The sequence below is a fragment of the Hylaeus volcanicus genome, unplaced genomic scaffold, assembly GCF_026283585.1.
Source record: "Hylaeus volcanicus isolate JK05 unplaced genomic scaffold, UHH_iyHylVolc1.0_haploid 12221, whole genome shotgun sequence".
NCBI lineage: Eukaryota > Metazoa > Arthropoda > Insecta > Hymenoptera > Colletidae > Hylaeus > Hylaeus volcanicus.
In genome coordinates, this window is record NW_026533163.1 from 48,904 (window position 1) to 71,461 (window position 22,558).

The 22,558-nt window shown below is 32.6% G+C and overlaps 5 protein-coding genes and 1 long non-coding RNA gene across 15 annotated transcripts; 5 read left to right on the top strand and 1 right to left on the bottom strand.

Moving 5' to 3' along the window:
• The first annotated feature begins 492 nt into the window (after positions 1-492).
• LOC128883186 (uncharacterized) lies at positions 493-5,668 on the top strand. Of its 4 annotated transcripts, none has more exons than XM_054135283.1 (18): positions 493-631; positions 679-1,552; positions 1,614-1,687; positions 1,747-1,895; positions 2,043-2,382; positions 2,627-2,832; positions 2,900-3,177; positions 3,241-3,344; positions 3,393-3,518; positions 3,580-3,649; positions 3,703-3,789; positions 3,866-4,114; positions 4,175-4,257; positions 4,308-4,536; positions 4,603-4,670; positions 4,721-5,241; positions 5,294-5,442; positions 5,534-5,668. In XM_054135283.1, exons 2-17 carry the CDS (start codon positions 1,384-1,386, stop codon positions 5,421-5,423), a joined length of 2,883 nt encoding a protein of 960 aa, XP_053991258.1. In that variant the 5' UTR covers positions 493-631; positions 679-1,383; the 3' UTR covers positions 5,424-5,442; positions 5,534-5,668. The 4 variants fall into 4 exon arrangements, with proteins under 4 accessions (XP_053991258.1, XP_053991257.1, XP_053991256.1 ...); XM_054135282.1 differs by having other exon boundaries at positions 679-1,113; positions 1,171-1,552; positions 3,866-4,257; XM_054135281.1 differs by having other exon boundaries at positions 3,866-4,257.
• Positions 5,511-7,046, top strand: LOC128883192 (programmed cell death protein 2-like). Its single transcript, XM_054135296.1, has 3 exons — positions 5,511-6,236; positions 6,283-6,346; positions 6,489-7,046. The coding sequence occupies exons 1-3, from the start codon at positions 5,583-5,585 to the stop codon at positions 6,896-6,898; spliced, it is 1,128 nt and encodes a 375-aa protein (XP_053991271.1). The 5' UTR covers positions 5,511-5,582; the 3' UTR covers positions 6,899-7,046.
• Positions 7,047-7,326: 280 nt separating this feature from the next.
• LOC128883185 (uncharacterized) lies at positions 7,327-11,601 on the top strand. Of its 4 annotated transcripts, XM_054135278.1 has the most exons (17): positions 7,327-7,793; positions 7,840-8,057; positions 8,125-8,314; positions 8,376-8,581; positions 8,649-8,686; positions 8,774-8,879; positions 8,932-9,144; positions 9,214-9,283; positions 9,334-9,434; positions 9,478-9,795; positions 9,857-9,923; positions 9,972-10,085; positions 10,200-10,401; positions 10,471-11,027; positions 11,074-11,166; positions 11,225-11,376; positions 11,461-11,601. In XM_054135278.1, the coding sequence occupies exons 1-17, from the start codon at positions 7,452-7,454 to the stop codon at positions 11,543-11,545; spliced, it is 3,072 nt and encodes a 1,023-aa protein (XP_053991253.1). In that variant the 5' UTR covers positions 7,327-7,451; the 3' UTR covers positions 11,546-11,601. The 4 variants fall into 4 exon arrangements, with proteins under 4 accessions (XP_053991253.1, XP_053991252.1, XP_053991254.1 ...); XM_054135277.1 differs by having other exon boundaries at positions 8,649-8,879; XM_054135280.1 differs by lacking the exon at positions 7,327-7,793 and having other exon boundaries at positions 7,959-8,057; positions 8,111-8,314; positions 8,398-8,581; positions 8,649-8,879.
• A 511-nt stretch (positions 11,602-12,112) lies between these two features.
• Positions 12,113-19,149, top strand: LOC128883183 (DNA-directed RNA polymerase II subunit rpb1-like). The gene is made up of 16 exons (XM_054135274.1): positions 12,113-12,246; positions 12,349-12,496; positions 12,966-14,585; positions 14,633-14,868; positions 14,929-15,132; positions 15,406-15,512; positions 15,576-15,697; positions 15,742-16,202; positions 16,252-16,594; positions 16,643-16,875; positions 16,934-17,065; positions 17,118-17,204; positions 17,281-17,413; positions 17,468-17,649; positions 17,711-18,893; positions 18,941-19,149. Exons 1-16 carry the CDS (start codon positions 12,151-12,153, stop codon positions 19,141-19,143), a joined length of 5,490 nt encoding a protein of 1,829 aa, XP_053991249.1. The 5' UTR covers positions 12,113-12,150; the 3' UTR covers positions 19,144-19,149.
• Positions 18,953-20,470, bottom strand: LOC128883200 (uncharacterized). Of its 4 annotated transcripts, none has more exons than XR_008458779.1 (9): positions 20,088-20,470; positions 19,986-20,038; positions 19,834-19,930; positions 19,703-19,774; positions 19,619-19,634; positions 19,499-19,559; positions 19,380-19,450; positions 19,245-19,326; positions 18,953-19,093 (listed from the first exon to the last, which is right to left on the bottom strand). It is a non-coding gene; the product is annotated as an uncharacterized LOC128883200 (long non-coding RNA). The 4 variants fall into 4 exon arrangements; XR_008458780.1 differs by having other exon boundaries at positions 19,757-19,774; positions 20,088-20,277; XR_008458777.1 differs by having other exon boundaries at positions 19,619-19,706; positions 19,757-19,774; positions 20,088-20,277.
• A 718-nt stretch (positions 20,471-21,188) lies between these two features.
• LOC128883193 (uncharacterized) lies at positions 21,189-22,489 on the top strand. The gene is made up of 6 exons (XM_054135297.1): positions 21,189-21,311; positions 21,522-21,584; positions 21,654-21,767; positions 21,845-21,943; positions 21,996-22,166; positions 22,212-22,489. The coding sequence occupies exons 1-6, from the start codon at positions 21,296-21,298 to the stop codon at positions 22,340-22,342; spliced, it is 594 nt and encodes a 197-aa protein (XP_053991272.1). The 5' UTR covers positions 21,189-21,295; the 3' UTR covers positions 22,343-22,489.
• Positions 22,490-22,558: the final 69 nt, after the last annotated feature.

The window sequence follows — 22,558 nt, forward strand, 5'->3', positions numbered from 1 at the left end:
TCCACGTTCAAAAAGAAATTTTTTTTTTTCACACTCATTTAAATAAATTTAGCAAATAGTAAATGTGTTCTTCGGATCTGTAATGACTAGAGTGTGTAACATTAAAAAAGTTATATTTTAATAGAAATGAAATGTAAAAAATTAAAAGCAAACAGTAAAGTTTTTCTACAGTTTTCGAGTGGACTAACGAATTTAGGTCGAGTTGTTATAGAGGTACATACACGAATAATGAGAAATTGATTATACTCTACAATATGTTCAGCTAAATGATTTGATTTGCCCTCGTACATGCGAAAACTTTAGAAAACTTTGCCAGGGTAATGCTGGATACACTACATGCGGAAAGCCTTTGCATTACAAAGGAGGAAGATTGTTTCGTATAATTAATAATTTTATAATCCAAGGGGGTGACGTCACTAATAATGACGGAACAGGTGGTGAGTGTATATGGGCAAAGCAACAAGGAGGACCCTATAATCGTTATTTTAAAGACGAGAATTTTAAGTTATTTCATTCTCGTAGTGGTTTACTCTCTATGGTTAATGAGGGACCTAACACAAACCAATCTCAATTTTTTATTACTTGCGCGCCTTGTCCCTGGCTCAATGGCCGTAATGTTGTTTTTGGGAAAGTAAAAAACGTTCTTCCTTCTCTTCAAATGACGTTGCTTTATCGTAGGTTATTCAAGGCTTCGATGTCCTTAGTTTAATTGAAAGTCTCGGAACAACTAACGGTCATGTTCATACACATATCATTATCTCCGATTGTGGACTATATTTGAAGTAATGTCAATTTCAATTAGAAGAAAGTTTGTTTTTTAAATCCACTACTATAAAAACTTATTTTTATTTCCCACTCCTCGAAATTCGCTTTTAATGGGTTTTAAATCTTTTTTTAATTTACATTTAACGGGTGTTCATGATACGAAGAGTGTCGTGGAAAAAAGAAACTTTATTTGATAGTTGTCCAAGTGCAAATAAAAATTTTTGCTTCATTTTTTTCAGATTTTTACGTTTAAAACAAAAAAACAACTTTTTCTCAAGTGTGTTTCGAATAACTCTTTTTTTCTTGTTTGCGGGGCGGAGTGTAAGAAGACTATATAATATAAAAAAAGTGCGCATGCACGTCTGGCTTAACAGATTGGTTTATGTTCTGTTGTTAATGATTCAGAGCACAATCAATGATTTGTTTCATTAAATCAAGTTAGCATACTTTTTCAGAATTTTCTTCACTTAAACATGATGATATGACAACGCGGCTTTAACTAAACGCATTAACAGAAACAATAGTTGTTCTTTTTTAATAAGTTTAAAACGGTCTGGTGTGATTTTTCCACATGTTTGACACTATATTTATAACCAAGTTTCTCGAAAAATTTTACATATGAGAGCCGTGTCTAATTTAATGGAGAAAAAAATTACCAATACTCAACATCCTTCTTCAAATACTTTTTTTAATACTACAAATTTTTCTTCATCAACATTGTCTAAGCATTTACCTACGCCTCATGAGACACCACTGCATTCACCTTTTTTTCAACATTATTTATATCGTAAACGATTCAATTCACGAAAGAATAATAAATAAAATATAATTGTAATTATGTATTTTAGAAGCACAATGTGAAGGGATCCCGGCTTCAAAAGCATTAAAACTTTGGTATTCGAAAGCGGAATTTTTTTCCCCTGTAAAAATGATTCAAACATTTAACATTTTATGTTGATTTTGGCCTCTTTTTATTTTTAGACAGTTGAAGCATGTTTTCAATTTTTATTTGAAATGGGAAAGACAAAAGAAAAAATTATTTCGGAAGTTTTTGACATTCTCACCAGTGACTTTTTAATGCATGTTGAAAAATTACCTTTAATAGAAAATGAAAATTCGAGTCACGCAACGTAAGTTTCTTAATTTGCGTGTATCAAAAATCAATTTTAAAGTATTTTCGTTTTACATTATTGTTTATGAAGTATGAAAACCGTCTCTTTTTTAATGAATCATGTACTGTTTCAACATATTAATTTTTTTTTGTATATATTTGCCAGTGATTCCATTATCTATTTTATCGAAAACGTATCCCAGTTCTTACATATTCCTATTCTAAGGAAAATAATTCAAACTTTATTAACAAGGCAACTCGGTAGTCTTTCTTTTTTTTTGAATCGAGACATTTTGGCTTGCATGGAACTACCTGAATTTCACAACTATTCTAAATTAACATTATTTTTGTTTTCCAAATCTTCCATAAAGCAAAAGATATTATCCAGTGTTGTGTTTGCAACACGAAAAACTCGACAATGGAGTCTCTGGGAAAATGTTGTTAAAAATATTGTTTCATCTCTTGAACTTCCAGATAACAAAGAATTTTTACACTACTGTCGTAATGTAAGTAACACTTAATTTTTTTTTTCTCTTTTTTTGTTGTTGCGTTATTTTTAAACATGAAAAAAAGGGAAAAGTATAAACTCCCTTCCGTTTGTTTGTGTAATCAACAAAATAATTAATTAATCTTCTGTTTTTTGATTCGTTAAAGTTGTTTTTATTTTTAATTTAATATTTGTCCATTTTATTCTATTTTAAATGGAGTCTATGAAAAAATTACGTTAAAAAGTTAATTTTTCTTTTCTAGATATCTCCTTTAGAATTGAGGATACTGGTTTGGCCAATGTTAAGTGATTGGCTTGTTGAAGAATTTTTGAATAAACTTTCTTCAATGTGTCTTGAAGTGTATCTTTTGAATAGTGAGCCAATAATAAAAAACTTTGACTATTTCGAACTGGAAAAAATCAATATTGAATTGGAAACCATTGAATGGGTATGTTTTTTAATATCAAAGTAGGTACATGATTAATTTGAAAGCAATGTCCATATTTTTTTCTATATATTTGTTATTCATATATAGGTCACTCTTTTATTATCAACTTCTTGTTATAACATTAGAGTTTATCTATTTAAATACATGTCAGGAGTTTACTTTTAAGAAGTGCTTTTTGAAAAAAAGTTTATCTCATATCACTACAAATACTAAGACAGACAACAAAAACTACACTACTGTACCAATCGAGGAGCTTTGTTTGCGAATATGTCAAAAAATACAAGGGCTTGAATATTTGCTTCCTTGTGTTCATGTCGTGGTATTACGACAGCTATCTAAAATTTATGGAGTATCTTATGCAAGAAGTAACTCAAGACTATACGCAATTTAGTTCTCATGTTTTAATATGTTATGTCCTGATTTAAAAGGTGTTGATCCACTAGCATTTAATTTTATTACATTAATGGATCGTCTTGTTCTGGCGTCCTACCCTAATAACAAATGTTCCGCTTTCACAAATAATAAAATAATCGTATGTGTCTTATTAGTAAAGAGATAAAAAACAAAAACACGTTTCTAGGCTGCACAAAACTCTTCTTTTTTCTATAATCCATTAGAAAACCAACAAGATTCACAACAAATCAATACATATAACTCAACAATTTTTGAATCAACCACTGAATGCTTACGATTTTTTGTGATTCGAGTAAGTTTTTTTTTAACGCAATCTTGTTTTTTGTGTCAAAAGGGTAAATATTTTTTATTAGAGCTTCCATGATCTTCTTACAATATCTTTTCTTTTGTGCAACCCTACATATCAAAAGCTTTTAATAAAACGTAACAATGGAACACCTTTTGTCTTGTTTTGATATCTACATTTTTTTAATCAGTTTTTATAGAATCGCAACCAGTTGAGCAAGACACAAGCATGAATCCCTGTCTACCAGGAGATTTTTTCTTAGGTCTCGTTCTTCTTGGTAAGCCCTTTTTTTCCTTCAAGCTACATAGGTACTACATCATCTTGTGTTTTTTTTCGTTTATTTCTTATCCTAGGTTTAAGTTTTCCCCATTGTCACTCTTTCGTAACAACAATGTTAAACAAGGAGACAAAAGGAACACAACATCATTCTGGTGACTCATCTCATCATTTGAATAACCTTTTATCCCGAACATCTGAGGAATTTTTCATGAAGCGAGTCAAACCAACTCGTAAAAGACAGCGTATTTGTAGTAAAAAAGTTTCCAACGCTACCACGTCGTTGGGAAATCTCACCTTAGGGTATTTAGCGACTCAATTTTATTGTAATAAACAATCACTTTTACCTACCTCTTTTTCAAACATGTCACAACTCACAACCACAGATTCCATCACATGTTTACAACTATGTACTTTAAAATGCATTTTTTTATTACAAAATTTTTTTTGGCGGCGCAACCTCACTAAAGTAAGAGATTTCATTTCAGCATTTAAATTTTATAAGTATCCTTTGTATAGAACGGCAATACGTCACTTTTGTTCAAGTCAACAGTGTCGAGCGTTCAAATGTATAAAACTTCCAAAGTATTGACTCCAGTGGAATGGTTTAACCCTGAGCAAGCCGTACAACAATCTTTCTCGTTATCGTCAAATACCATAACTTCTTTTTCTCATGCACTACATGAAATTTTTCAGCGTAACTCTTATGAGGAAAGTGAAAATAATTCTTTCAAGCAGCACGAAAAAGGTGTTTTCTTCCAGTAGTTTCCTTTTCTTTTGTTGAACGGAATGGTTTGTGTATTTTTTTATTTAGATAATAATGATGAGCATTCAAGAAATTATCAAATGAATACTTCTATAGACTCTAAAGTAATGTTGTTGGTAGGGTCTATATATTTTTATTGCATAGATATTAAAAACTGGAATATTAGATTATTTTAGGCTCAGTAGAATCCTCTTGTCGCTTAACCCATTTAAAATCTTTTCCATTACAAATTTTTAAGCTTCTTCTAAAAAAAAATCAACAATTCAAAGTATATCCTCTACATTGTACTACGTTTATTGCACATGCTGTTTTAAGAAATGAATTAGAACATGTCAAAATAAACCCTAGCTCTTCTCAATCAGAATATATTCGTTTAGTATTACATCACTGGACTTGGCCATTTAATAATTGTGGTTTCGAGAAGTGTCATCAGCATCATGTCAAACGGACTACAACTGGTGATGAGAGCGTACCACACATAGTGTTTTGGTCTTACTTATTACGACTCGATATCTATATAATGCTTATCACATTATTCTATCCTCAACTTCTGCAAAAAACAGAGCCTACATTACCAATTATTGAAAGAAGGTATGATGGGAGCCAGTTAGGTCTGTTTTCAGTATACAAAAAACATGATTTAGTTGTTTTAATGAAGCATCGGAACCATCTTGAATTTTCTTTGAGGTACTTTTTAACAACATAAAAAAAAAGCGTTTTAATTTGAATTGGTGTTAAGGTATACAAAAATTTTTTTAGAAGATAACTCTTTAACAAAAACTCAACAGAGGTTTATCGAAAAACTGCAAGAAAAGATATCTCTTTTATTAACATCCTTAAATCAACTTAATACTACAAGTATTTGTTAAATCTGAGATTATCTTGAAGGTACTTTGAATAAGTTAATGCATTGTGGTTTGTATTATTATGAAGGTATTTAAAATGACGCTTTTAAAAAACATGTTTTATGGTCTTCCAGATTCATGTGGAACGAAGCTTTACGCGTTTATCATGAATTTATTTAAGCAATGGATCATGCTGAAACGTTTACGACTGTCAATAAGGAAAATCACAATGAAACGAAAAATGACAGTGATAGTTTAAGTATTATTACTTTAGGATATTTAGAAAATCCTGAATTTCCTCATTCTCTTCATCGTCGATTTTTTCCTTGTAAAGCTGGAGGTAAACCTGCTTGGCTTGATCCAGAAAATATTCCTGATGGTGACAAAATATTAGTATGCCACCAATGCCAACTACCTATGACCTTTGTATTACAAATTTACGCTAGCCGTGATCAACCATCTGATGCTTTTCATCGCAGTATTTATATTTTTGCATGTTGCAATTGCACGGAAACCTTTATTGCTTTGCGATGTCAGCTTCCAAAGCACAATCGTTTTTATCCACCAATACCTGCGGATGTTCTAACCGAAGTTTCTAGCGAAGATGATTGTTTGACAAAGCATTGTTGTGTTGTTTGTGGGATTCCTACGAATCAAATAGAATCCCGGCAGGAAATCCTCTGTATGAAAAACAACAACATTGGCGCCTGCACGGTAGACTTAAGAATTCATAATCGATGTAAAAATTCTATTGAGTGGGGATGTGCTGTAAGTACATTCCCTGAAGCTGAAATCGTTATAGAGGACGAAGATATGTGCACTCCTTTAGAGAATGAGGTACAAAAATTCTTACAAGTTCTCCTCTAACAATATACATTTATAGAACGATTTAAGCTATGAAAATGAATTAATTAAGCGCTACCGCTTACAGGAACAAGAAAATGCAGGTAAAATTTACATTTTTTTTGCTTGATTATTGGGCATTATTATTGTTATTAACTTTTTTATTGAATGAATTACCGTTATATGTAACAAATTACATTGGTTTATTTCTTACTTAAAAATTATAACATAATGTTATGCTAATAGATAACACGCTAGATACTTCAGAGCAAGCAGCCTTTGAAGAAATTCACAACCAACATTCTTTTCATGACAAAACTTTTTCTGCCTTTATTAACTATATGCGGCAACACCCAAGTCATATTATTCGTTATGCGCCTAAAAGAGAACCTCTATGGATAAGTTCACATAAAAAGCCTACTTGTAGTGAACTTAAAACCTTGATTCATCCATGTGAAAATTGTGGGGGCCAACGAGAATTCGAATTTCAAGTTCAACCGAATTTAATTCATTATTTACGTACGGATCGACTCTCTTTTGGTGTTCTTTGTATTTTTACCTGTAAAAATAGTTGTACAATATCTAATGGTTCCTCACGTTACGTGCGTGAAGTCGTTTTAGTTCAACCTGAACCGTTTCGTGTCACACATTCCTAACCTTTTCTATAATCAATTGCGTCTATTTTTAGTATAGCGACATTTTTTGATGTATATGTGAGAGTTTGAGCATGTTAAACACCCGATTTTGATTGTAAAGAGATTATGATTGTAGTACAAAAACAAAAAAGTATTGTTTAAAGCTTCAGTATTTTTTTATCTTACTAACAGATATACGACAAACACTGTGACTTTCTGTAACCTTTTTTTTATGATCAAGGTTGATTAAAGTTATAAACCCCACACGAAAGAAACATGTGTTTTCTTCAAAGGGTAACAAATGTATGATGATATTCTATAGAAAACCTTATCAGCTGGTGAGTTCTGGATAAAAGATTTCGCGTTATTAAACAAAGACGATCAAGTCAGAATGGTGCGTTTTCCTTAAATTTTCCTGGATACGTTATAATGTTTTAATAAAAAAACGAATGAAACGATTTTAATTTATTTTTGTTAAAAATGATACAATTTTAAAAATAATTTTTGTGTCTTGTGATCGTGTGTTTGTTTTGAATTCAATTGGATTTTCTAAAATTGTCGCGGAAAACATAACATGGGAACGGAGTTACATTCAAAGGATTTCTTACAATTTGTTAAAGCAATAGGAGAGTCTCGATCTAAGCAAGAAGAAGATCGTATTTTATTATCAGAAATACAAACATTAAAAAAATGTTTTACAGCACCCGACTTGAGTGCATTTCAAGTCAAAGAATATCTTGTAAGAGCTATTTACATTGAAATGTTAGGTTATAAAGCACCCTTCGCGTACATCCATGCTATAAAATTAACACAAACAAGAAATCTGTTATGTAAAAAAGTTGGATATTTATTTTGTTCTCTTTTTTTGAATTCCCAGCAAGAATTATTATTATTATTGATTAATTCATTACAAAAAGTAAGAGCTTATTTTTTTTTAATTTTTCCCTCAGACAATGTTTCAGGATTTACAAAGCAGCAATTATATGGAAGTGGACGCAGCATTATCTTGTTTATGTAAATTATTAAATAAAGACATTATTTCAGTCGTTTTGCCTTCTGTTTTAAGTTTAACAAAACATCATCCGAAAGTATCCATTAAAAAAAAAAGTTGTATGGTTTTGTATTGTATCTATCAGCATCAACCGACCTTACTTGAAACACAACTACCCGAATTTATAAGGTAATTTTCTTTTTCTGTTTTTTTTGTAACCAAAAACAGGGGATTTCAATTAGAATTCTTCTTGTAGAGGCGCTTTGTGTGACTCCAATTTATCCGTCATAGGTGCCGCACTTCATCTTTTTGAATTATTAATACAGGAAAATAAAAACTCGTATAAAGATTTAGTCCCAACGCTTGTTTGTATATTAAGACAAATACTAGACAATCGTGTATCTCATGATTATGATTATTACTTTATTTCTGCACCATGGATTCAAGTATTGCTATTTTTTTTTAACAACAAAATCATTTTTTTTTTGTGTGTCCCATGCATTCTAGATCAAATTACTTTCTCTTTTAGGAATTTTGGGAGAAGGTGATCAGGTAGCATCTGATGAAATACAAGAAACGTTACTTCATGTATTTCGAAAAGCCGATTTAAAAGTGAATGCAAGTTTTGCTATTGTTTATCAAGCTGTGAAAACAACAACAGCTATACTTTCCTTATCTAACGTTGTCGAAGCGGCGTCAACAATTGTCTCCAAGTAAAAAAGGTTTTCAAGTTCATTTTAATAAACAAAACCTTTCTTTTTTCTGGTTTTTCCTCTTTAGATTTATAACGTCTGAAAATCAAAATTTGAAATATATTGGTATTAAGAGTTTAGCATCTTTAGTTCGAGTCCATCCATCTTTCGCAACACAATCGGAACATCAATTAATTGTTTTAAATGCATTAGAAGATTCGGACGAAACATTAAAGAAGAAAACCCTCGACCTTCTTTATCGTATGACAAATCCTAAGAATTCCATGGCTATTATTGACAAATTATTATCTTATTTAACGTAAGAGGAAGTTAATGGAAGCCTTGTTGAATAAATACACTATTCTACATAGATTACCTGTTGAAAGATCTTTTTATAAAGATCTAATTTATAAAATTTGCAGTTTAGCTGAAAGGTTTGCACCCAATCAGCTTTGGTATGTCACCACACTGAATAAAGTGTGGATGATTGGAGGTGATGTAGTTCCCCAAAACTCAGCCCATAATTTATTACGACTTGTGGCTGAAGGGCCTACCGGTTTAGATCACCAAGATAATCTCTTTAGGTCACCGTTTTTTTTAAATTTTATTCAACGGAATTGAAAAAAAAATTCTTGTTATTGTTTTTTATCCAGACAACAAACTGTTAACATATATATACAACTGTTAAATGAGCATTCGGTCTTACCGGACATATTAGTTAAAGTAAAATTTAAAAGAAAATAAAACAACCATTCATTATCTTGTTCTTTTAGACAAGTGTATGGATTCTTGGAGAATATGGGTCATTAAATACAACTGTCGGATATGAAAATCTTGAGTCATTAATCCATTTAGTTCAAAATTGTTTAACTCTGTAATCAAAAAAAAAAAATATGAAAGCATTCTATTGTTTTTAGGAGAACCATTAAGGAAACGACTAAAAGTTGGATATTCTCTTCCATTTTTAAACTTTGTATTGCTCGCCTCATTGCGTTAGTGACGCACGCTGGAAAAGAAGATTCCTTAATCTTGACAGCTTCCTATAATAGTTGGAGTGAAAAGGAAAAGGTCGTATGGCCGCCTCGCGACAGTCGTTTAATCCCCTGTGTTGTTTCTTTGTTAAAAGACTATTCGTCTACCACAAGTTTGATGTTAAAACAACGATGTGTAGAATTTCAATATCTTGTGATGACCCCAGAACCTGGAGAACCTTTTGATACTATTTTTCTTTTAAAGTAATCAATGCAAAGCAGTCTACCTTGATAATTTTTTGAATTGAAAATAAAAATTGTGTAGAGAATTATATCCTTTTGATGGAGCTTGTGAAGATATTCATGTTGACATAAAACTTTCTTTTTTAAATGTAATGGCTTTAGTGAGCATAACAAAATGACTCTTCGTCTTATTGCAGGCGTATGTTGAAAGCTGTTTATTGAAAGGGTCATTACCTTGTCCAATAGAACAAGAAAAAGATTCTTGTTATCCAAAAAATAACCAAAATAATTCACGTACTGTGAATGCGACGGTAAAGAAAAATAACCTCATGTCGACCCAGCAAAAATATGTCATTTTTTTTAATATTTCTATTATGCAATCAAATTAAAGAAACAACCAGCCATTATTTTAGTTTTTTTTTTAGAAGTTAAGCAATACGGTTCAATATTTTTCCAAAATAGAATGCCAATCGAGCCATTTTGCAGAAAAAGATCCATGTCTGACTCCTTATCCTAGTGAAAAAGATTATTTTAATGACGCTATAAAACAAATTGATCTTCCTTCTAGAGATAAACACGAGTCTGCTTTGAAATCTCATTACCCTGAAGAAAAACTTCTTGTTAGAGGTACATATTTTTTATATTTTTTGCTTTCTGTGCTTGATATAACTGAACATAAACCAAAATTATTCACAGGTCCTAGTGTTTGGGGACCTTCAGGTTATGAGGCTAAGTCATCATGCAATGAGGCAACAAAGCAAAAAACTTCAACAACACAAAAAGCTTCTTACCATTATGTGTTGCCTGAAACCAACGTTTCTACTTTGTCCCACAATACTTTGATGGATTCAGAAAAACAAAAAGCTGCACAAGAATTATTTTGTGGTTTTGATTCAAATTCAAAACTTGATGAAACCAATACTTTAACTTTTTCACCGCTCACTTCCGAAAATTCTTTACACTATAAGAAGGATTTGACCACTTCTCCTACCTTTTTAACAAACGTATCCCAACAAGAAACAGACAAAAATGATTGGCTAAATGGGACTATGGTTGATCCTACAAAGAATCCGTCCTCCAAGCCACAAGAACAGATCATCCATGGGCTGCTATTGGATTCAGATGACCTTATACACCCGTCCCATGTTCCATGCGAATCTATATCAACGCTACCGCTTAAAAAGGCAATAGAACCAGTGTATCCGACAAAGTTGTTATCCCTCTTATCTCCAATGGAAATATCTATTGACCAAGTCAGCTTTCTTTTTTGCATTCGTCATCCACTTGTTTTTTGTGTAGGTTGAGATTACTTGGTCAACGTTACCTTATGAAAAAAAACGTCGGATGCTAACGAATATCAAAAATGCTTCAGATCTTCTCACATCGCTTCAGGTAACACTTTGTTTTGTTTTTTTATTTTTACTAACATGTTATTCTTTTTTGTTCACAGAAAATTTTACCAGTCGCCATTGTTCAAAGCATAGCAGAAGAAGCTATTCTAGCAGCACAGGATACAAGCAATACGTCATCTTTTGTTTATATTCATGTCAAATTGATTCCAGCAGATGCTATTGAATTTATATTTCGTGCAAGTCAACAACAGTACGTCGACGCTTTAAAAAATTAAATGAAAAAAAAACGTGGTTTCAATTTTTTATGTTATTTGTCATTTTTTTAATATTATAGAATGATTGAAGGCTTACCTGACGAAATATTTCAATGTTTATCTTTTCATACGATCATTAATGAATCTCTGCGTCCCAGCTCTTAGTATCAATTATCCATGTTTTTAATGTAGAATGCGTCATCAATGAAAAACCTTGTGTTTTGGGGTGATCTACCTAACTAATAAAGAAGGGATCCACTGAAAAATCATACAACTTGAGGTTTCTTCTTTGTAGAATATCTACGCCTATAATTTTAAATTCTTTGACAAGAAATCTACCGCGTCCATTCGTTTGTTTTTTCATATTGCGCACTCCAAAATTCTCTTTTTATCTTAACATTTAGAAGCTTAACTTTTCCTATCTTTTTCTAGAAAGTTTCAGGTGTTTATGAAGTCAAGTACACTTCTATTTGAAATCACAGTTTGTTATGTGACACTTTAGTTGACTTTCTACTCTTTTTTAAAAAATGACGTGGTGACATAAAATTCTACTAAAAATATTTCAAAAAGAAAATTACTTGATCATATATTAAAAGATGATTGTTAGGTTTTTGTACTAAACTAGAGACTTTTTTTCATTCCAGACAACAGTCGAACAGACACATTACAGCTGCAGCACAAAATTTGACCTGACAACAATTGTACACGGTGTTTCCAGTAAAGTTCGTATTGTGATAAAAAAAGAGTACTATCAATCATTTTTTAAAACAATGGCATGTCCATTGGTGTTAGCGAATGCGAAGTCAACGCATGAAGTTAAGAAGGTTAGATCACTTGAATTTCGTATCTTTTCTCCTAAACAGGTGGTACGTATCACATTAAGTTTTTATAAAAATTTTGTTTCAAAATTCTTATGATTATCTTAATAAGCTTCAATTTTGTTTTTTTTTTGCTTTTGTTTGTTTAAGCTTGATATGTCCGTATGTAAAGTGGAAAGTTTAGAAATGTATGGAAATGGTGTTCCGAAAGAAGGTGGTCTCAACGATTTACGTATGGGCACAACCGATTACCGCTTTAATTGTGGATCTTGTAATATGGACTGCAAACAATGTCCAGGTACCTTTTTTTTAGATTATTGTTACGAAAAACTTATTATGGCTTTAAGATTTTGTATTAAAGTTAAAAAGAAAACAGAGGCATTTTATCATCCTCTGAATATATTGTTTCCTTCAAAAATTTTTGTTAAAGAATATATTCAAAATACTGTCTCCTTCTATTAAATCATATTACATCTACATTGTTATTCTAACGGTTTTATTCTTTTCGCACGCGTTTTTTTCAACTTACTAGACAGAAAAAAAGATTACTAATTTTTATCGCAAAACAACACGTTTAAATATATATATATATTACATTTTATTAATTTAGTTTATATGCGTTATATTTTGTAAAAAAGTCGGGCAGTGGGGAGTTTTTTTTTAATAATTTTTAATACAGCTTAATTTATAAAATATATTTTTCTTTATTTTCTAAAATATCAATATATTTTTCAAGAAATGTCTAATTTTTTTTTCAATCTTCACAGGCCATTTCGGACATATTGCTTTAGCAAAACCAATGTATCACATTGGCTATCTCCGTGTCATTTTATCAGCTTTGCGGTGTGTTTGTTATAGTTGTTCGCGGCTTTTAGTTGACTTAAATGAGGGGAAAGCAAAAGCAGCCTTAAAAGTTAAAAATAATAAAGTACGATTTCATCGTTTAGCAGAAATATGTCAGACGAAAAAAGTTTGCGAAGCGAGCTCCATAGAAGATGAAGATGCGGGACTTGATGGAGGTTGTGGATGCATTCAACCTAAATATATGAAAGATGGTATATCTCTTGTTATTCAAATGCGTCGAAATAATGATAGAAATGGTGATAAAAATAGTATGAAAACGTCAATAGGAGAAGATACAAAAAGACCTTTACCTGCTGAAGAAGCTATGGCAGTACTTCAACGTATATCTGATCGTGATGTACGCCTATTAGGTTTTGATCCACAACGGAATCACCCTGCATGGATGATTTTATCGGTTCTTCCAGTGCCACCACCGCAAGTTCGACCATATGTCCAATATGGATGTGATAGATCAGAAGATGATTTAAGTTTAAAACTATTAGACATCGTCAAAACGAATCAACAATTAAAAAGATTGGAAGAAGCTGGTGCGGCTAGTCAAATTTTACAGGAAGTAGCTTATGTTCTTCAATATCATATAGCGACTCTTATTAATAATGATATTCCTGGTTTACCAGTGGCGACAACGCGAGGAAAAAAACCTATTAAATCGTTAAGACAACGTCTTAAAGGTAAAGATGGAAGACTTCGAGGGAATTTGATGGGGAAACGTGTTGATTTTTCGGCTCGAACTGTCATAACGGGAGATCCTAATCTTTCTGTAGATCAAGTTGGCGTTCCACGAAGTGTTGCAATGAATTTAACGTTTCCGGAAACGGTCACACCTTTCAATATAAAAGAATTAAAAAAATTGGTCTCTAACGGTCCTTTTGAGTGGCCTGGCGCACGGTATATTATTCGATCGGATGGCACACGTTTCGACTTGAGACACTGTCACGGTAATCCTTCTTCTCAACAACTTGATATAGGAGATCAGGTTGAAAGGCATATGATGGATAATGATTATGTTTTGTTTAATCGACAACCTTCTCTTCATAAAATGTCCATCATGGGACATCGGACAAAAATTTTACCTTGGTCCACTTTTCGTTTAAATTTATCAGTGACTTCACCTTACAATGCTGATTTTGATGGGGATGAAATGAATCTTCATTTACCTCAATCACATGAACCTCGTGCTGAAATTAAATATCTAATGCTCGTGCCTCAACAAATTGTATCTCCGCAAGGAAATCGACCTGTGATGGGGATTGTACAAGATTCTCTTTTAGGCATAGCCAAATTTACAAAACGTGATACTTTTTTGACCCGTGGCGAAATCATGAGTTTACTTGTCTGGATTCCTTACTGGAATGGAATTCTTCCTTTCCCTACCATTTTACGCCCAGAGCCTTTGTGGACGGGTAAACAAGTTATCAGTTGTTTGTTATGCTTTGAATCTACTGAAGAATCAAATCAAGCCAAAGTCAATTTGACGCGTGACGGAACTATACGTTTGAAAAATGATTTACAATGGTGTTCGGGTACAAATTTTTATCTTCCTTTCTTAACTTTACAATTTTTTTTTTAGAAAATGATAGTCGTGTTATCATACGCGAAAACGAACATTTAGCAGGAATTATTTGTAAACGTACTGTGGGTTCATCTTCTGGTTCCCTTATTCACGTTTTATGGCTTGAAGTTGGTCCTGAACGCACTAAAGATTTTTTATCCACATGTCAAAAAGTTATCAATTTATGGTTAGAGCAATACGGATTCACTGTCGGGTGTGCTGATATTGTTTCTACAGAGAAGACTTCAGTAGAGGTAAATTTTTAATAAGTTGAAATGCACGCAAATCTGTTTTATTTCGTTTTTCCTTTACAGATTTCAGCGACATTAATGGAGTCTTCAGAAAAAGTGCAAGAACTTATTGGAATGGCTCAAAAAGGTCTTTTAGAAACTCAGCCAGGAAAATCTCTTTTGCAATCTTTTGAATCTCGAGTCAATCAAGAATTGAATCGAGCTCGTGAGGCGGCTGGTAAAATTGCTGCAGATGCTTTGGATGAAACAAATAATATCATTGCTATGGTATACACATAAATGTTATTTTGGCTTGCACTTTTAATTATTAAATGCATGAAACTGATCGTTAGCTTTCTTCTCATACATTTTTTCAAAATACTATTGCTTACCTTTGCTTGATTCAGTGGGGACTTTTTATTTGACGTTTTCATAACAAACGTTTCATTTGTCGTCACATTTTGACAGTTTTTTTCTTATCACTTTCATTATATTCTCTCGTAACTTTGTTTGGATTTTCATCTTTTTCAATACGTTTTTTGATGACTACTGTTGTGTTAGGTTAATGCTGGAAGTAAAGGTTCCACAATAAATATATCTCAAATTATGGCGTGCGTTGGTCAACAAAATGTGGAAGGACGACGTATTCCTTTTGGCTTTAAAGATAGGTGAGTTTCATATGTAATAAAAAAGACACACACATCCTTAGTCTACTTGTTACCAATAATAAGATCTCTACCCCATTACGTTAAACATGATTACGGGCCACAAGCGCGTGGATTTGTTTTTAATTCCTATCTTACAGGATTGAATCCTCAAGAATTATTTTTTCACGCTATGGGAGGAAGAGAAGGTAGGAAATTTTTTATACAACATTTTTACATCTTTCTTCTCTAGGTATTATCGATACAGCATGTAAAACATCTGAAACCGGTTACATTCAGCGTCGCTTAATTAAAGCTATGGAAGATGTTCTAGTGGCGTATGATCGAACAGTTCGGAGTTGTGGAGGGGAAATCATTCAATTTGTGTACGGTGAAGACGGCATGGCTGGTGAATATATTGAAGACATTTATCTTTCCTTGATGCAATTGGATTATAAGGCTATGGAAAAGATGTATAAGCATGATTTCACACAAGAAGATTACGGCCAACCCTGGATAACAAATCCAGCGATAAGAAATGAGATTCGCTTATCGTTTCAACATCAAAACGTTTTAGAACAAGAATGGCAAAATTTGTTAGCTGCTAAAGAGCGTTTATGTTCGGAAATATCCACGAATGGAGAACCTAAACATTACCTTCCTATTAATGTTGCTCGACTTATTGAATTAGCACAACAACGATTTGTTAATGAAGTGAGTTTTTTTTTTGGAGGTGATTTTCTCAACAAAACGTTTTTCATAGCCTTTAACAAGTATGTCTCCTATGGAAATTGTTAAGCAAGTTGACAATCTTCTCGAGTCTTTGATTGTTGTTTTGTCGACTGGGGAACAAGATAATATCACAAAAGAAATGCAATTAAATGCTACCATGTTATTACATATCCATCTACGTTCGGCGTTAGCCTCAAGAAAAATTATGGAATGCGATCGTCTTGGACCTCAAGGATTTAATTGGCTTCTTCATGAAATCACACATCAATTTCATAGATCTCTTGCACATCCTGGTGAAGTTGTTGGAGCCGTGGCAGCACAAAGTATTGGAGAGCCGGCAACTCAAATGACATTAAATACTTTTCATTTTGCTGGTAAATTCTTATTTCTGTTTCTTTGATGTAAAAATTAACCCATGTCAGGTGTTGGATCTAAAAACATTACTTTGGGAGTTCCTCGGTTAAAGGAACTAATAAATGTGTCAAAAACTGTCAAAACTCCTTCTTTAACAGTGTATTTACAACCGCATGTCGCACAAGATCAGGATGCTGTCAAATCTGTTCAAGCACATATTGAACACACAACTTTAGAAAAGGTTACCTCTTACGCGCAAATTGTGTACGATCCTAATCCTACGGAAACTATTATCGAAGCGGTAATTTTACTTTTCAAAATAAAGTTTTGCGTGAATATGTATTTGCTTTTTTTAAAAGGATAAACAATGGGTATCTGAATATTACGAGTTTCCTGATGATGATGATTCACCCTTTCAATTAGGGCCATGGGTTTTACGGATTCAACTCATTGAGCGACTTATAACTGATAAACAATTGACAATGAAGGAGGTTTGATTGCCCGAGTTCAATTATTAAATGTTTAAGTGAATGTCTTGTGTAGATTGGTGAAAAAATTTGTGCTGAGTTCACTAGTAACGAAATAGATTGCATTTGGACCGATGACAATTCAGAGGATCTTGTTATTCGTGTACGGTATTTCAAGTGTATAACCCCATCTTGTTTTTTCACTCAATTTACTTTTTTTTTTAACACGCAAAATGTAGATTCGTATTAAATTTCAAGATGGTAGTAAAGAGCATCGCTCCGATGACAAGGAGGATTCAGAAGACGAACACGGATTTTTGCAAAGGCTTATGTCACAATATTTAGCAAATATTACCTTACGTGGGATTCAAGGTAACAAATGTTCCGTGCTTTGATTTTTTTTTTTTATAGCCGCTTTGGTTAAAGGTATTACAAAGGTTTATATGCGAGAAGAAAAAAGCCAAAAGTACAATAGTGACACGGGAACTTTTGAACCCTACACACAATGGGTTCTCGATACTGATGGATGCAATCTTACAGCCGTGTTATGTGTCCAAGACGTTGATGCCACCCGTACCGTTTCTAATGATATTGTTGAAGTGTTCGATGTACGTATTTCATACTCATTGATAATTCTATTTTGGTTTCTCTCTATTTGTTAATCTATAGGTATTAGGGATTGAGGCTGTACGTCGAGCACTTTTACGAGAGCTACGCGCTGTAATTTCGTTTGATGGATCATATGTGAATTATCGTCATTTAGCCACTCTGTGTGATGTAATGACTCAAAAAGGACATCTCATGTCAATTACAAGAAATGGAATTAATCGCGTAGACAAAGGATGTCTCTCAAAGTGTAGTTTTGAAGAAACTGTCGAAATATTAATGATGGCTGCAGCGTTTGCTGAAACAGACCATTTAAGAGGAGTCACTGAACATGTTATTTTCGGGCAATTAGCACCCTTTGGTACAGGTTTATGTGACCTTGTGATAGACGAGGAGAAAGTACGATATACTAATCCAAATTATGATACAACCATGACTTCTGCTATGAGTTCAATGCATGGGCAACATGAAGACTGTATCACAAGCCCTCTAAGTGATACAAGTTGTATGCAGCTTGCAAATACATCTGCACGTGCAGGTCGCCATCAACAACCTGAGAAAAATTTCACGGCAACACCTTTCAGTCCTACGTCACCCATGTCACCTCTTCATAATGCATCTTTTTCTTCACCTCAGCAAGATTTTTCACGACATGATAATCAGTTTTCTCCCGTACAACAAAGTCCAATGTCACCTATGTCCAGTTCCTACCAACCTTTATCACTGGCATCCTCTCCACAAAACATTCTAACGTCACCTTTATCGAATCCTACAGGATCGTTCAGTCCACAAGCAACACTTCAATCGTACAACATCACAAGTCCTCATTATTCCCCTACATCACCAATCTACTCACCTACGTCACCTGTTCAAACGAAAACAGCGCCTTTTTCATATTCTATTACATCCCCTAATTATTCACCAACGTCACCATTCGTAGCTGCAACGAACTACTCACCTACATCACCAGCCTATTCACCAACCTCACCTGCATATTCACCAACATCACCCGCATATTCGCCGACCTCTCCTTTCGCATCTCCTCTTGCGAATGTATCTCGACAAGTTACGTCACCTACGTCACCGTATTATGGAAAAGCTACCGTCATTTCGCCCGCTTTTTCTCCCATGTCCCCTATGGCAATCCAAAGTCCGGGTGCTTATTCCTTAACGTCACCGAATTATTCTCCTACATCACCTGTTTATCCTCTAAATAATTTGTCCCCTACTGTACCATTATCTAATGGTACGTTCTATTAATGCAGTTTCGCTTTATCTATTTTGTTTTTTTAGACGTTGGTGTTGTATCACCACGTTATGATACAATACAATTTCATCAATCACCATCCTATTCTCCATCTTCTCCGATGTATTCTCCTTCTTCTCCCCTTGTATCCAACGTGAACCAAGCTTACTCTCCCACGTCACCTTCCGCTTTTTTGCAATCTGATGACGTAAAAGAACAACCTTCTTTTAGGCCTGATAGTAACATGTAAACATGAGCTAACCTTTTTTTGTTTAATTTGCATTAAACATTATAGTTTAAATAAAAAAAAAAAAAAAAATTTAAATCTCGTGAAATTTTTTTTTCACATACGATTTAAAAGACTGAACGTAAAATAGGTTTTTTACTTCTTGATCTACGCCCGAAAAAAGGATTTATATTCTTATCAAAAAAGCTTAAACAAGGATAGTATTTGCATGTGAAACATAATATGCATTTCTCATGTACCAAACCCATATTTCTTGAATATGATTACATAATCTTGAACATCCCACGAAATTAGTATCAGCGGATAAAATCTGAAAGAAAACGATAGAGTATATGGTGGTTTTTATAAAAATACCTACATAGTGAAGGCTTGCTGCCATGTATGAAGTATCATTGTCTTGAGCTTTTAAACCATTTAACCTTTTGACAATTAAACATAAATAAATTATGGAATTTATTAAAGAAAGCTCGAATTCTACCAGGAATCTACGAGTGCTAAAATGAAAGATGGCATGTAATAGAAAGTTAAAAAAGTTTTAACACTAGGACAACAACATATGTACCTTCCTAAATAACCAAAAAAAAATAGTTTTATAACATTCTTTTAAATTTCTTACCTCTGAGAGAAAGTAGCCCTATTTTTGTTACAGACAAACAAAACAATGAAAACATTCAAAATCAAGTCAAGTTATACCGAATTAATTTGAACTAATTTATCCATGCCCGCGTCAAGCAATGATTCACGTGGCGTATTTTGTTTAAATATTGTTTCGGCATACCTTTCCGCAATTCTAACACAAGTCAGCCAAACTACCATCAAAACGACTTATATTTTTAAAAAATTACATGGAAAGATATGGAGCCCACTGAACTTCTTTAAGATTATTTTTCCTTCGCTTCTATATTGTTCACAAATAACAGATATCCTACTAGGCCTCAAAAACATACTGTGTTAAATGCAGAAACTAGCGCTTTTTCATGTATAAAACAGCTCCGTTCTGAAAGCGCTTTTTCCATAGAAAACAATGAAACAAAAATATTGACGAATATTAGAAAGAAAAAATTCATCAATGTCCAAAATGTCATGTTTGGCACCCGCTACACATTCAAAATATATTATTATTTAATAAAGTTTAAAAAAAAAATTATTGTATGAAACAAATCGCTTGATGTTAATTTTATTCTTAACATTATGATATCTAATAATACTTAATTAAAATGTCCCTTATTTATTACTTTAATTTTTGTACAAAATTGTCTATGAATAATAAAACTGTGTTATTTCCAAGTATCAATTTCATTAATGTTGAAAGTATTTTTCAAATTTTTCACTAATTTATACGTTTTTATGAGCTGTTTTCATCATTTTTTAAATTCCTTTCCTTCTTTTATGGCTTGATCAACATTTTTTTTTACATAGTTCAAACAAATAAATGTTATAACAATAATGTCGACAGTCAATAAACAAAGTCAGTTACCTTCCAATCTTAAAATCGGGCACTAATAAACTTCGGTCAATCTTTTAATTACCTGCGAACGAAACATAAGTACATTGCATCATGTGCGAAAATATTGTATTTCATCGACTTCATTCTATCGACTCTAATTCATTTCTTTTTCGTACACTCATAAAACCACCGTTAACCCATATAACAACTTGTAACTGTCATCGTTAACTTTCTTTTATACAACAGTCAAGTATTTTAGTTGCTATAACGGTATTGAAGTGAACGGAAAAGAAATGTCATTATACGAATTATTTTTTAATCAATGGACAAATGGAATAAATTAATATATTGCTTTCTTCATTGTTAATTTCCTATTTTTTACTTAAAACACACCGATACACACGCTCCCCAGCCCGAAAAATTGTGTACTCATATTGTGCCTCGAAAATGAAATAGTCACCAAGGACGGTAATACGTATCGGCATATTAAAAATAAATTAAAGAAAGCTAAGAAAATTGATTTCAACGTCTTTACTGTAGAAAAGCCGTTAAAGCATGTTTTTGTTTTATAAAGTTGAAACGTGCTTACCGGTGACATTCGTCTTGTACAGTTTTTATGAATCCCATTGACTAATTAGAAAAGAAGTTGTTTATCTACTTGAAGTATTGTTCAATAAAAACCTGTTCATTTGTTTCAGTAACAAAAATATGGCTCTTGCAAAAGGTTCGTTTTATGTATAAGCTGTTGAAGCCTTACTAACTACGTAATAAGCATGTGACTCATTTATAAAATGTACTTCGTGTCCTTTTTTACCTTTTTTTTTTAAATTGAATAATTTACAAACAACGTTATTTTCGATTTCGTTAGCTCCTTTTTATATTACAAATAAACTTAACACAAAACGTTAACCGTATATTGTTGCTGTGTCTTTAGAAGCAAGCAATTATGATCAAAAATATAGTAGTAAAGATGGTAAATCTTACATTCACCCTTACGGTAAGACATTTGTTTTTTACTTCTTTTAGTAACATCACCTTTGTGATTCAATTTTTCTCTGTTCAAAAGGGGATGTGTACAAACCTTTAAAACCTTATCCAATTTTTGATTTAAATCCCTTATTTTCTCCGGGTACCTTGAAAGACTCTAAAGGTCATACTGTAAACTGGGAAGATTTGTTAGGTGCGTGAAATGATTAAGTTTATTAAGGTGTTGCGCTGTATTGTGGATGCTTTAATGAAAAAAAAAATTTTCTTAAGGCAAATCTGTCGCATTATATTTTGCTGATTATGCCTTGTGCCGCTGCAAAAGTGTTTTACCCATTTTATGTAACGTGTATAAAACGTTTAACGAATCAGGTAGTACAAATTTTATTAAAATGCTTTATTTTAACCTTCTAAATGTCTTTAGGAGATTATCAAAAGGTTGAAATCGTTTTCGTTTCTTTAGACAAGTCAGAAAAAGAATATGCAGAACATCGCGCTGTGCAACCTTGGTTATCATTACCTTATGAATCCGATATTATTGATAGATTTAAGGATCATTATCGAGTGATGCACGCGAATGAACTTTGCAAATACGGTAAAGTAAAGAAGGATTGGTTTGTTTTTAAATTTTTTTTTTAAGGATATGGTCCTCGGATGACACCACCTTCCTTGATTATTATTAATCGTTATGGTCGATTGCTTCAGTTTCTAGAAATAAATGAGCAAGTGAAATTATGGAAGAAATGGGATGTTATTTCTGAGCTGTTCTGATTCTTATAAAATATGATTAACGAAACGACATCATTTTAAAAAGATCTCAAACGTTACTGATAGCTTAAATAATTTGACTTTAAGTATTTACCACAACCAATGTAGTTTGAATATTTGTCTTAATGAAATGACTCTTTAAATATTCTTTTTTTTATTTCTGAATATAGTTATATAATTGAATAATTATTCCTTCAAGGTACAAAAGACAAAAGCTGA